We start from the raw sequence: 14,584 nt of genomic DNA, 5'->3' as shown, positions 1-14,584 counted from the left end.
GCAGGACCACCTCAGAGAGTGATGTTAAGGATTTTTCGAGTGCACTGACTGACTCTTCCAGTACCTGGATGTCCGTGTGCATGGCTTGTTGTAGAAGCTTAAAATGATTAATTCCCTGTAGGGCAACGGTTCCGGTCCCTATGCCGGCTGCTATGCCCCCCACTGTTATTCCTCCTAATAATAGGGCCACGGTAAGGGATATTGGCTCCCTCTTATATCGGGTTGATTTCCCTAGTACGCTGTAAACATATTCAGGTTGGTGGTATGTGACTTTGGGCCAAAGTTCTATCAATATACAAAAATCAATGGTGGTGTTGAGAACAGTGGTAGAGACACAGGGAGTCAACCCAGTACTGCAAGCCCAATAAGTTCCATAAGGGGCAACAAGGTATCGGCTGTCCTGAGATAATGGCTCTACTTGGTTACATAACTCTTGATGTGAGGGAGGGATCCTGCCTATGCATAGCCCCTTTCCTGAGACCTCAGATATTGTGAGCTTGTGCTGCATAGCAGCTCCACAACTGGTAGGTGCTGAGGTCTGGTTGGAGTAGTTGCCCAGTATTGCCACGCCTTCATAATATGGGGGCCGGGAAACTAGGCATAACCAGCATTCCTGAGTCTTGTTGGGGTCTGAAAAATTTAAGGCTTGGTAAACTCCTTGGATTAATTGTAATAATCTATCTCCGGTACCTGGAGGGTCTCTGGTTAACTCGATGTTTAGGGCATCTGGGGTGGGGGAGAAGATGACAGCATCTGGGGTAGGAGTGATAGCTTTAGGAACGGTAGGGGGTTCAGGGACTTGGAATTGGGTTGGGGATCTCTGGTCCGCTATTACTGTGTTTGGCCCGACTGATTGTTGGCTTAGGGGAGTAATTTGTCTGTACAGGGAGAATAAGGTCACCGGATCTTTCCCTGCTCGGTGCAGCCGGAGTCCCCAGACTTTAGGACTATCCCAAGTAGTCCTTTTTCCAGCATCTGTGAACCTTAGGATGAGAGGGTTGCATTTTCCTCCGGGGGTGGCGCCTTGAAAACCTCCCCCTCCGGCACTATCATAACAGGGTCCGCAGGCTCTTTGCCCACATTTCCATGGTCCTTTCCCTGCGTACCCTGGGATCTCCCTCCGTTTGAGAGTGATGAAATCCCAAGAGGAAGAGGGTTTCCAGTAAGCCTCCCCTGTGGTTTCACATCCCCAGCTTGCACAGTACCCTTCCTGTGGCCCCCCGCAGTCATGAGTTGGTCTATGGCCAGGACAAACATAAAAATCCTTGCTTCTTGTCCCTATCCTTCCCCCAGGGTGGTGGCATCCGTACCCTGGGAATGGTTCCTGGTCAGAGGGATCCCAATCAGACCCTACTAAGTCACATAGGTCGACATAGAGAGGAGGGAACCCATCATGTAGAGTCCCTATATAAGTGCTGAGGTTGGCTATTTCCCCGGTCCCTAGATTGGCTATTTTCCAGGTGATATTATAAACCCTGTGGGGGTTAGTTGCTACATGGGGGGTAAACAGACAACCAATCAACAGGAGGGTGTACGAGAGAGTCTTATCTTTAAAGGATTTTGAGTGCGGTGTGCGGTCCATTCTGATGTAGTGGCTGAATCGGTGGGTCGGGCTGGCTTTACATGTGAAGCATGTATCCAAGCGGCAATGCCGTCTACTTTGAGTGCGGTGGGAGTGGTAAGCAAAACGATGTAGGGTCCCTTCCAGTGGGGTTCAAGGTTCTTGGCCTGGTGACGCCGGACCCAAACGGTGTCCCCGATCTGGTAGGAATGGGGGATGGTGGGATGGTCCCTCTGGTCTTTATAAGCTTGAGCAAGGGGTTTCCAAATCTCCCGTTGTACTAATTGTAGTGCCTGTAAATGAGCTTGGAGAGAAGGGGAGTTAGCAAAATCTGAGACATCTTGATCAAGAAAGTTAATGATAGGAGTAGGTACTCCATGCAGGATTTCAAAAGGTGTGAGCCCATGTGGCCCAGGGGTGTTGCGAGCACGATAGAGGGCTAGGGGGAGTAGGAGGACCCAGTCTCTAGTGCCAGTTGCAAGCGACAATTTTGTTAAAGTCTCCTTGATTGTTCTATTCATCCTTTCTACCTGTCCTGAACTTTGGGGTCTATAAGCACAATGTAATTTCCAATCAATCCCCAACAAGGTGGCCACTGACTGACTTATCTGGGAGGTGAAGGCGGGCCCATTATCTGTTCCCAGTACCTGAGGCATCCCATAACGTGGAAAGATTTCTTCAAGCAATTTCTTAGTAACGATCTTGGCTGTTTCATGTTTAGTAGGAAAGGCTTCAACCCATCCTGAAAAGGTGTCTACAAAAACTAATAGATACTTGTATCCATATTTACCTGGTTTAATCTCAGTGAAATCTATCTCCCAATGTGTTCCGGGCCGGTAGCCTCTGACCCGGTTCCCAGGAGGAAGCTTCAGTCTGGATGCGTTGACTCGGGCGCACGCATCACATTGTTCAGTTACCTGTTTTAGAATGTCATTCTTCCCCAAAAGGAAATTGAATTCCTCTTCTCGTTCGAGGAGCTCCCGCATCTTCTTGGAGCTCAGATGTGTCATCTTATGTAAAAATGTCACTAGGTACTTGGTTACCCGGTAGGGGATGACAGTCTTTCCTTCATAAGTCCAATCCCCGTTTGGTTCCTTTGTGGCTCCCAATTTCTCTAGGGTTTGGATGTCTCTTTGTTCATAGTCCCATGAGGGGGTGGGACGGTCGTTGGTGGGCTCCAGAGCCAGGAGGCTAGTGGTGTCTGTGGTCAGGGCCGCCTCTCGGGCAGCCAAGTCTGCCCTCCGATTGCCCCTGGCTTCAAGAGAATCCCCTTTTTGATGTCCGGGGCAATGTATGATACTTAAGGCGGAGGGCAGATGAAGAGCTCTTAGGAGAGCGAGGATTTCCTCCTTATTCTTAATGTCTTTCCCTTCGGAGGTAAGCAGCCCCCTCCGTCTGTAAATTTCTCCATGTATATGGGCAGTGGCAAAGGCATAACGACTGTCTGTGTACACGGTGAGCCTCTTACCTTCTGCCAATTTTAGAGCCTGCGTGAGTGCAATGAGTTCTGCCCTCTGCGCAGAGGTTCCGGGAGGGAGTGCCTGAGCCCAGACAACCTGATTCTCTGTGGTGACTGCTGCGCCCGCCCTTCGTTTTCCTTGATGCAAAAAGCTGCTTCCATCCGTGAACCAGATGTGGTCCGGGCTGGGTAGAGGCTGGTCAGTCAGGTCGGGTCTCGCCCCATGGGCCTCAGCCAGTACCTGTAAGCAATTATGAGCCTCTGGCTCCCCTGGGAGAGGGAGCAAGGTGGCTGGATTCAGAGTCACCAGAGGCCCAAAGTGGACCCGGTCTTTGTCCAACAGCATAGTCTGGTAATGAGTCATTCGGGCATTAGTGAGCCATCTGTCTGGAGGCTGTCTGATGACTGCCTCAACCGCATGAGGGGCATGTATGGTCAAAGGCTGCCCCAAGGTTAGCTTGTAAGAATCTTTTACTAGCAGGGCTATGGCGGCAATCATTCGGAGACAGGGTGGCCATCCCGATGCTACAGGATCCAATTTCTTGGAGAGGTATGCAGTGGGCCTTCTCCAAGGCCCCAGTTTTTGGGTGAGGACTCCCTTGGCATAGCCTCCTTTCTCATCTATAAAGAGTTCAAATGGCTTAGCTAAGTCCGGTAGACCCAGGGCTGGTGATTCAAGGAGAGCCTTTTTGATGTTGGTGAAGGCTTTCTTTTGGGGCTCTTCCCATTTAAAAGCAACCCCTGGCCGAGTGAGGGGGTAGAGGGGAGCCGCCATTTCGGCAAACCCGGGGATCCATAGGCGGCAGAAGCCTGCCGTTCCCAAGAACTCTCTCAGTTGGCGGGGATTTTGTGGGGTGGGAATGTCTAAGATGGCTCGCATACGGGCTTCCGTTAGCCATCGCCGTCCATCCTTTATCTTGTATCCTAAATAGGTCACCTGTTTCTGACATATCTGGGCCTTCTTGGCGGATGCCCGGTATCCTAGGCTCCCAAGAGTCTGGAGGAGGGCTCGAGTGCCTTCCTTGCATTCTTCCTTGGTTTTGGCTGCCAGGAGGATGTCATCTACATACTGTAAGAGGATTAGCGCGGGGTACCGGACCCGGAATCCTGCCAGATCCTGATGTAAAGCTTCATCAAAAAGGGTGGGGCTGTTCTTAAACCCTTGAGGTAACCTAGTCCAAGTTAGCTGCCCAGAGATTCCAAGGTCGGCATCCTGCCATTCAAAGGCAAATATAGGTTGGCTGGTGGGATGCAGGCGGAGGCAGAAGAAGGCATCTTTAAGATCTAAGACTGTATACCAGGTATAGTTGGGTGGCAATCCGCTCAGCAAATTATAAGGGTTGGGGACAGTAGGGTGTATGTCCTCTATCCTTTTATTGACCTCCCTCAGATCCTGTACTGGCCTATAGTCATTGGTTCCTGGCTTCCTGACGGGCAACAAAGGTGTATTCCAAGGAGATTTACAGGGCACCAGAATCCCTTGTTCAAGTAACCTTTTAATATGTGGCCGAATTCCTTCTCGGGCTTCTTTAGGCATTGGATACTGTCTGACGGATGCAGGAAGGATGGCAGCTTTTAAGGTTACTATAATTGGGGCCTGGTTGATGGCAAGGCCCATTCCTCCTGTTTCAGCCCAGGCTTGGGGAAATTCCGCAAGCCAGTGATCAAGGGTTTCCTGATTGTTCGAATTAGTCCTCTTTTCATGGAGTCTGTATTCATCTTCTATGGACATTGTCAAGATGGTAAGGGGAATTCCCTCTGGCCCTGTGACTTTGACTTCTGACCTCTCAAAGTGTATTTGAGCTCTTAATTTGGTCAATAGGTCCCGTCCTAGTAAGGGGTAGGGGCAATCTGGCACATGGAGGAAAGAATGCATAACCTTACCAGTCGCGAGCTGGAGCTGCCGATTTGTAGTCCAATGGTACTGCTTTCCGCCTGTAGCTCCCTGTACCCATGCAGTCCGGTGACTCAGGGGTCCGGGTGACCGATTCAGAACGGAATGTTGTGCCCCTGTATCTACTAGGAAGGTGACCGGATGCCCCCCGACTTGCAGTGTTATCCTGGGCTCAGGGGGGGGCTCCTGGCCCTGACTTCTCTAATCTTCTAGGTTTAGAAGGTCAGAGGTTCTTGGCCGTGGAGGCTTGGCCCGGGGGTTCTTAGGGCATTCTTTTGCCCAATGTCCTTTTTCTTTGCAGTAAGCGCATTGATCCCTGTCCAGGTGGGGCCCCCTTCTGCCATCCCTCTGCCTATTCTGTCTCTGACCTGTCACTACTGTGGCCAATAGCCTGCTCATCTCTCTATTCCGCTTACGGTCTCTTGCAGCCTCTTTCTCCTCTGCTTCTTTTCTCAGTCTTTCCTCTCTCTCCTGGGCTTCCTTTCTCCAACGTTCTTCTCTTTCTGTCTGTGTCTCTCTCTTATTAAAAATACGTTCTGCTTCCTTTAACAAGTCTTGGAGCGTATATCCTTGTAAATTTTCTAGCCTTTGGAGCTTGTTTCTTATGTCCGGGGCTGACTGCCAAATAAAGGACATAGAAACGCTGGTGGCCTGCCCTGGATCTTCTGGATCATAGGGAGTATACATTCTATATGCTCCTTTTAGTCTCTCTAGAAAAGTGGCGGGCGATTCCTCCGCCCCCTGTATTACCTGCTTTACCTGGGCCAAATTGGTGGGTCGGCGTCCTGCCCCCCGGAGACCCGCGACCAGCAACTGGCGATAGAGACGCAGATGGGTCCTACCTGCTTCAGTAGTAAAATCCCATTCAGGTCTTTCAAGAGGGCAAGCCGCATCGATTTCATTGGGCAGCTGGGTGGGCTGCCCGTTGGCTCCTGGGACATTCTTTCGTGCCTCTAGTAGAACACGCTGTTTCTCTTCCGAGGTTAAAAGAACCTGCAAAATCTGCTCACAATCATCCCAGGTAGGTTGGTGAGTTGTGAGTACCGACTCTATGAGAGATGTCAGCCTCACAGGGTCTGCAGAGAAGGAAGGATTATTATTTTTCCAGTTATAGAGGTCCGATGCTGAGAATGGCCAATATTGAGGTTGGCCATTCGGTCCAGTTCGGAGGGGCAAAGCGGTTGAATCTGGAGCGGGCTGCTCCCTGCGACCTCTTAGTCGGTGAGCCATTGGGGAAGGGTCAGGTGGGGGAGCTGAAGCCGTCTCTGCCGAGACGGCGGGGGCCGCTTCTGCCTCTGGCGGGGGCGGCAGCGCCGGGTATGGAGGGGGTTCTTCAGTCAATAGGTCAGCCAACAGGTTTTCTCCCGGGGGAAGCACCTCAGGCGTCTTCTTCTTCTCTTCAGCTTTAGCGTCCTTTACCGCTGTAGGGTAAAGGCTGGAGTGGGGAGGGAGCTGGGGATTGGAAAGGGTTGGGGTTGAGGGAATGGGCCGGTTGGAGCGGTTAGAGGGAGGAAGGGAGGGGGAGCCCTTGGGGTGTAGGAAAGGACGTATCCAGGGGGGGGGTCCTGAACCAAGGCCTCCCAAGTGACTATGTATGCCACCTGGTCGGGATGCCCCTGTGGTCCAGGATCCATAGTCTTCTCTTTCACCTGAAATATAGTTTGGAGGTTAAAGGTACCATCTCGCGGCCAGCCAACGTCAAAGGCTGGCCATTCTGAGGAACAAAGAGTAATCCATTTGCGTTTACGCACATCAACAGATTGGTTATGAGCATAATCCTGCACATCTCTCCAGTGTGAGAGTGTTAGGGACAAGGGAGTGGTGATAGTTTGTCCCATAGTTTCTAGACTTAGTAGAACACAGATAATGGTTATGATACAAAGACTAAGCAAAACAGAACAGGCTTTCGCTGCGCGGTTTCGACAGAGAGTCGATAGTAAGATTTTAGAAGGCGTTGAAGAAGGGGGCCAGCCTTCTTCGTCCCCGGTAAGGATTGCAAATCCTTCAAGCCGAGGACCCTCTCCAAAGAGGTTGGGAAGCTGTCCAGTCATAGATCTCAGCTCAAAAACAAAAGTACAAAGGTGAGCCCACTAATGCTTCAATCGCTACCAGGACGTCTCCTGGAGCCAGGGTCGGGAGTCCGAACCCGTCAAATACAAATGTACGCAGCTGTGTACTACCAACGCGGGCGCGCAGTTCATGAAATGGTTTCAGACAGAAAGACAGGACCAGACGAGACAAGACAGTGGATCCACATAACACTTACCTCCCAAATGTGGGTCGGTGGTCCCTGGGCGGGGGTCTCGATCCCGGACGAGCCCCCAAATGAAAGACCCCCGGAGAGGTTCTTTCGTGGAAGAAGACCCACACCCAGGAATCAGCGAAACCACGAACTTTGGATGTAAGAACAAGAGGATTTATTAATAACACGGATATCCGGGGCTTAGCTTCTGTTTTGCCAAGCCCCGAGCCCCGGAAGGAGGGTCCTTTTATAAGGGAAAACAGGCATAGTACAGAAGCGAAAAGCATCAAATCAGCATTTTCTCAAGGTTTAATAGCCAGGCGAAATGGCCTTATCTCCTGCCGGTCCAGATGGCTGGCCTTGGGACCGAGCGATCCGGCGGGGGTTGGCCTTGCGTGGGGCGGGGAGTTAGAGCCAGCAGCTGCAGAGATCAAAAGGTGCTAAGGAGGGAAGTGCTAAGGAGAGAAAGATGTATTCGCGCGCCCCGCCAGCTGCCGACCAGAGTAGAAAGGCTACAGCCCAGGGGTGGGGGTCTTTCACTCTCACCATATTCGGTTTCTGATATGTAATTCTGGACTTCTTTAAGATTGCTACAACAGTGAGAAAGGTCAAAATAGCTCCTAGTAAAAGCACAGAAGCCTCTATATTAACCTCCCAAAATAGCAACATTCCCAAGCCAAAGTCCAGAAAAAACATACCTCTCCGAATTTACCACCCTGCAGTTCTGAATCCGCCCCGTTAGAGGGGTCTCCACGGTGCCGGAGATGTTAACAAAGTTCCCGGGTTTCGGCACCATATGTCCCGCGCGCTGTATGTTCTCGCCGGCAAGAAATACACGCAGGACACTCGGATCCTTCTGCAGACAAGCTTTAATGCATCTTGAGAGTGGAGAGCATAAGCTTACCAGAGCGGAGACTCTGAACCAAGAAACCCATCCCTAATAAAGGCTGGCAAGCAGCCGCCTGGGACGTGTTACCCTATGAATGGCTTCAGCTCCTCAGGCCAAATGAGCCACGGGATAGGCAGAGATCAAAGGAATGGAGATTACCCAGCGCCTGTGAAGTAATTTACATCTTGGTGTCTTCAGGCACCATTATTGTAATAGAGAATGCAGGAAACGGCCCCCTACACTGTTGGATAACAAGTCACACACAATAGGGACATCTCTCCACCTTGGTTTTTCACCTAAAAAGACACTGTAGATTCCCAATAATAGTCTCTTAGACCTTCGCACCCTCGGTGTGCCAACTTTCCCTGCACCAACACGCTTCCACACTGGGTTATGTTCAAAGTCGATCTAACACTAATTTCTGTTCTCTCTCACCCTGTTTCTTTCCCACTCCTAATCTTAGTAACTAAAATCCTAGCACAAACCCTCCTGCCCTCGATCCTTCATCCTCTAAATGTGTTAAAGTCAAAGGGGCCCCGATGGTTAATTGGCTATTACAACATTTGCAAAGTGCCATACCCGGAAGCTGTGGTTGCTCCCATAGGCAATACTCTTTTACTCTGGGAATACTATAGATGAGGGATTAACACCGGTGCTTCTCAAAGTACTCCATAAACTAAGAAAGAAATGAATGCTAAACTTTTTTAATATGATGTCAAGGCCAGATAAAGACACAACAACAAAAAGATTATAGACAATCTCTCTGATAAACATAGACACAAAGATTCTTGGGCTTTGTTCTGATCTATATTGTGGAAAAGGTCTTGTTTGTTTATTTTTTTTTCTGCTTGACTGTTTTGACAGTGCTGAGGATTGAAGCTAAGTCATCACACATATGAGGTAAGCAGTCTACCAGCTTCAATCCTACAGGCAAAAATTCTAAACAAAATAATTATAAATCAAATTCAAGATACATCAAAGGTGCTGGAGAGATTGTTCCAAGTTAAGAGCGCTGATGGCTCTTGCAGAGGGTGTGGGTTTAGTTCCCAGCACCTGCATACATAGCAGTTCACAGCCATCAGGAACATTTTATGCCCTCTTCCAGCTTCCTTGGAACACCAGGCATACATGTGGTACACAGACACACATGCAGGCAAACAATAATAAACCTAAAATAGTTTTTTTTTAAGAATACATCAGGTTCGAGGCCAGCCTGGTCTCCAGAGCGAGTACCAGGATAGGCTCCAAGGCTACACAGAAAAACCCTGCTCGAAAAACAAACAAACAAAAAAAAGAATACATCAGAAAGATCATTCACCATGATCATATTGCCTTTAATCCAGAGATACATGGATGATTCTCTGCAATAAATATAATACAGAATTATAGACTCAAGGACAAAATTTTCTTGACCATCTCAGTAGATACAGAAAATACTTTTGACAAAATCTAACATCCCTTCTTCATAAAATCCTTGAAGACACTGGAAACATATCTCAAGACAGTAAAGGCTATAAATGATAAACCCACAGCCAACACTTACACTAAGTGTGTGTGGGGAGTATTTCCACTACAGAAAAGACAAGGGTGTCTACTTTAATCATTCCCATTCAATATAGTTCTGGAAGTCTGAGCTAAAATGGTAAGAAAGAGAAGCATAGGAGCTAGAAGTAGAAAGCATCCTTATTTTTACATTACAATATTCTATAGACGAGAGACTGCACTATACCCTTGGGATTGATAAACACTTTCAGCCAGGTGGAAGGATATGAAATTAACACATGAAAGTCAGTAGCCTTCCTACAAACCAATAAAAAAATATGCTGGGGAAGAAATCATAGAAACAATCCCATGCATAACAGCCTTGGGGGAAGGGGACACCTTGACATAAACCTAGCAAAGGAAATTAAAGACCTCTATAACAAGAACTTTAAAACAAGAGAGACATTGAAAAAAAAGAGAGACATTGAAAGCTGGGCGGTGGTGGCTCACATCTTTAGTCCCAGCACTCAGGAGGCAGAGGCAGGTGGATCTCTATGAGTTCGAGGCCAGCCTGGTCTACAGAGTGAGTTCCAGGAAAGCCAGAAACTCTGAAACTCTGTCTCAGAAAACAGAGAGAGAGAGAGAGAGAGAGAGAGAGAGAGAGAGAGAGAGAGAGAGAGAGAGAGAGAACAACAAGGAATAAATGACCAGTACTTATTTATAGCAGGCTTTCCTTTTGGGCCACCAACCAGCTCCCAAATCATGACACAGAGACTTACTATTAGTTATGAATGCTCATCCTTATCTTATGCTTGTCCCAATAGCTCTTATAACTTAATTTAACCTGTTTCCCTTTGTCTACATTTTACCTCAGGGCTTTTTACCTTTATTTTATTCTGTATGTCCTACTCTAAGTCTGACTGACTGGCAGCTGCCTGGCTGGCTGGCCCCGAATATCTCGCTCTCTTTTTCCCTCATTCTCTCTCTCTTTTCTCCTGCCTAGATTCCTCCTCCTACTTATTCTTTCTGCCCATCAGTCCCACCTATCCCTCTACTGACTAGCTATTGGCCTTTCAGGATTTTTTTGGTTTTTCGAGACAGGGTTTCTCTGTGTAGCTTTAGAGCCTATCCTGGCACTCGCTCTGGAGACCAGGCTGGCCTCGAATTCACAGAGATCCGCCTGCCTCTGCCTCCAGAGTGCTGGGATTAAAAGCGTGCGACACCAACACTTGGCTGCCTTTCAGCTTTTATTAAACAAATCAGGTGCCTTAGTGGGGCAAAGCAACACATCCTTACATCATTAAACAAATGCAGCATAAACAAATGTAACAAATTTTTGCATAGTTATAGTAATATTCTACAACACATATTTTTTAAAGTGTTTAACATCCATAGCCATCAGGGTTAGAATTATTTGAAATTCTGTCTCACCCCTGTAAGAATGTCTATCATTAAGGAAACAAATGGCAATAATGCTAGAAAGGATGTTGGAGGAAGAGAACGGTATCTTAGCATGAATGTAGCCAAAAAATCCAAATCTAAAATAGGACTACTGTGTGCCCCAGCTATTATACTCCTAGGCATTTACTCGAAGGACTCCGTATCCTACCATAGAGACACTTGTACATCAATATTTATTGCTGTTCTAGTCACAATACCAAGGAAATGAAATCAGCCTGGATGTCCATCAAGAGATGAATGGATAATGAAAAAGTGGGACATGCTCACAATGAAATTTTCTTCTGTCATAAAGAAAAATAGAATTATGAAACTTACAGCAAAATTCATGGAACTGGAAAATGTTATATTAAGTGAGATAACCCAGTCCTAGAAAGATAAATATCACATGTTCTCATATGCAAGCCTAGCCTGCCTCTCTCTCTGCCTCTGTCTCTCTGTCTCTGTCTCTGTCTCTCTCAATCTCTCTCTCTGAATCTCTCTCTCTCTCTCTCTCTCTCTCTCTCTCTCTCTCTCTCTCTCTCTTCTCTCTCACGTTTTTCAAGACAGGGTTTCTTTGTGTATAGCTCTGGCTGTCTTGGAATGCTCTTTGTAGACCAGGCTGGTCTTGAACTCACAGAGCTCTGCCTGCCTCTGTCTCCCTAGTGCTGGGATTAAAGGCGTGTGCCACCACCATCTGGCCTTACTTCTCATTTTTATGTGTACCTAGGTGAGCATGAGTGTGTGTAGAGGCCAAAAAGTCATAAAGGTGTTCATGAGGGGGAGAAAAGGCTTTTTTTTTGGGGGGGGGGCGACTGATGGAATGCATCATATGAAGGCAGAAGGGCAATACCAGGGGTAGGAAGGGTGAGGGCCAACCAAAGCTGAGTGTGTGTGAAAAAGCAATAAGAAATCCAGTGTCTCTTATGATAATTAAAAAATAAAATTAAGGCCAGGTGGTGGTGGCGCACACCTTTAATCCCAGCACTTGGGAGGCAGAGGCAGGTGGATCTCTGTGAGTTCAAGGACAGCCTGGTCTACAGAGCAAGTTCCAGGACTACCTGGGCTACTCAGAGAAACCCTGTCTCAGAGAGAGAGAGAGAGAGAGAGAGAGAGAGAGAGAGAGAGAGAGAAAAATAGGGGGCTTTGCAGATGTAATGGTTTAAAGATGTTTTCTTAGGCTGGGCATTGGTGGTGCACGCTTTTAATCCCAGCACTTGGGAGGCAGAGGCAGGTGGATGTCTGTGAGTTCGAGACCAGCCTGGTCTACAAGAGCTAGTTCCAGGACAGCCTGGGCTACAAAGAGAAATCCTGATGTTTTCTTGATTCCAGTGAGCCTTTAACCAGTGACTGTGTCATCTCAAGATCAGGAGGACAGGGGAAAGAGACACCATAAGAAGAGATCACACAGAAAAGCAGAAGTCAGAGTGCTGTGCCAGCAAAGGAACACCCAGATCCACTGGCAACCACCAGAAGCTAGAGAGAGCAGGGAAGAGATGTCCCTCAGAGCCTCCAAAGGAAGCAGCCCCGCTGACATTGTCACCATGGGAGAATACATTTGTGTTGTTTTAAACCACCTGCTTGTAGGTCTTTTTTATAACATCCCTACCATACTAATGTAGTCATTAGTGAAACTGGGGAGCAAACAGAGTTTAAAGGCCTATAGCAGTTGAACTACACCTGCCTTCTCATCCTCGGCAGCCCTAATGCCATTTAAGGAAACCCATTTTAACAGTATGGAATATAGGCTTCGTGGACTTAGTCAATGTGGCTCCTAATGCTGGATGCTGAGATCACCTTCATCTCTTGGTTATTAGATAAAGTGTGTGTGTGTGTGTGTGTGTGTGTGTGTGTGTGTGTGTGTGTTTGCAATACTTGGCTGTTTAAGTGGAGAAATTAGAAGTAAATATGACAAAATGTTAACCTCCGCTAATATGTATGACAGACAAGTAGGTGTTGTATTTTTGAATGTGTGAAATACTCTAATCAAAATTATATTCAAAAATCATTCAAACAGAATAAAGAAACGGCTCACTCACTTTAAGTCATTCTGTTGAATTTCTTCTGATAACAGTTTTCAGGTGACATTCCTGCCAAAAAGCCTCCAATGATTCATAATGAAACTCATTATTTTGTATGCTAATGAAAAAAAAACCTTAAAAGAATAAAGGAGCTGGGTTTGGTGGCTCATATCTGTAACCACAGCACTTGGGAAGCTGAGGAAGAGGATCACCGTGAGTTCTAGGCCAGCCTGACGGGCAGAATGTGACCCTATCTTTTAAAACAAAACAACCAAAAACATTCAATAATTGTTCCTATGTGTGTGTCTTCATCTTAGGGATGCCACACAGAGGTTCTAGAACATTCACGCTGTGGCAACCCTCACCACCATCTAGTTCCTCACTGACATTCCCGTAAGAAGCCTCCTGCACACTAGTCCTCCACAGTCCTCCCTTCTCCAGCTCCCGCTGGCCATTGATCTGCTTTCTGTCTGTGGGTTTGGCTGCTCTGGAAACTGCATGTGAATGGAGTCACACAGAAAGGCCTCTTGTGGACAGCTTCTTCAATTCTCCCTTGGGGGTTCGCCCACATTGAAACACACGCTGGCTCCTCCTTACCTTTTTATTGCTGAGTGACATCCACCATGCGGATGTGCCACACTCTGCCCATTCATCGTGGAGCTTTCTGGCCTGTTTCTGTCCTTTGACTGTTGTGACTTGTACTGTTATGAAGGCATGGTCAATTTGTTTTTGGTTTGGTTTTAGAATTTTTTTTTTATTTGGGGAGGGGTGTAAATGCTTAGGAATGGAATTGCTGGGACAGATGGCAACTCTGCATTTAACTGAGGGGCTGCCAGCCCATTTTCCACAGTAGCTGCACTGTTTTCTCACTCACCAGCAATGGCAGTCCCAGCTTCTTCACTCACCCCCCCACCCCCACCCCCACCCTACTCCCCCACCTCCCACCCACCCTCCACCCCGGTGACACCTAAGCCATTACAGCCATTCTGTGATGTGAACTAGGTTTGCTTTTGTTTTTGCTCTCTCATCATTTGGCTTTCTGGCCACAGGCAAGATAACTCCATCTGGTTTATATTTCTTCACACGTTTAGAAATGAACAATGAACCAGGCAGTAGTGGCAAATACCCTTAAATCCTTAAATCCAGCACTCAGGAGGCAGAGGCAGGTGGATCTCTGAGTTTGAGGCCAGCCTGGTCTATAGAGTGAGTTCCAGGATAGCCAGGGCAACACAGAAAAACCCTATCTTAGAGAAGGAGGAGGAGGAGGAGGAGGAGGAGGAGGAGGAGGAGGAGGAGGAAGAGGAGATGATGAAAAGAAATGAACAACAGTCCTTCCTCTCAGAAGTTCCATGAGCATTTAATGAAATGGCATACGTAAAGTGTTCATCTGGAACAGTATGGCAGGTCCTAAAAAGATGACATATAGATTTGTCACATGTGGTGATTTGGATGTGGATTTGGATGTGGAAAGAATGTATTAATGGTGTGGTTATCAGCTGATGGGCTCTAGGGGGTAATTATATCATGAAGACTCTGATTTTATCCATGGATGAAAGCAGAGTGGCAGCCTGTGGTTCTCAGGCTGCTTGCATCCCAGGA

The 14,584-nt window shown here is 47.6% G+C and overlaps 1 protein-coding gene across 1 annotated transcript; it reads right to left on the bottom strand.

Annotated features, from left to right (window-relative positions):
- Positions 1-968: 968 nt before the first annotated feature.
- LOC113836798 lies at positions 969-5,656 on the bottom strand. The gene is made up of 2 exons (XM_027427165.2): positions 2,352-5,656; positions 969-1,865 (listed from the first exon to the last, which is right to left on the bottom strand). Exons 1-2 carry the CDS (start codon positions 4,894-4,896, stop codon positions 1,519-1,521), a joined length of 2,892 nt encoding a protein of 963 aa, XP_027282966.1. The 5' UTR covers positions 4,897-5,656; the 3' UTR covers positions 969-1,518.
- Between the last annotated feature and the right edge of the window lie 8,928 nt (positions 5,657-14,584).

Source organism: Cricetulus griseus, chromosome 7, assembly GCF_003668045.3.
Source record: "Cricetulus griseus strain 17A/GY chromosome 7, alternate assembly CriGri-PICRH-1.0, whole genome shotgun sequence".
NCBI lineage: Eukaryota > Metazoa > Chordata > Mammalia > Rodentia > Cricetidae > Cricetulus > Cricetulus griseus.
This window is presented reverse-complemented; position numbering and strand designations above follow the sequence as displayed.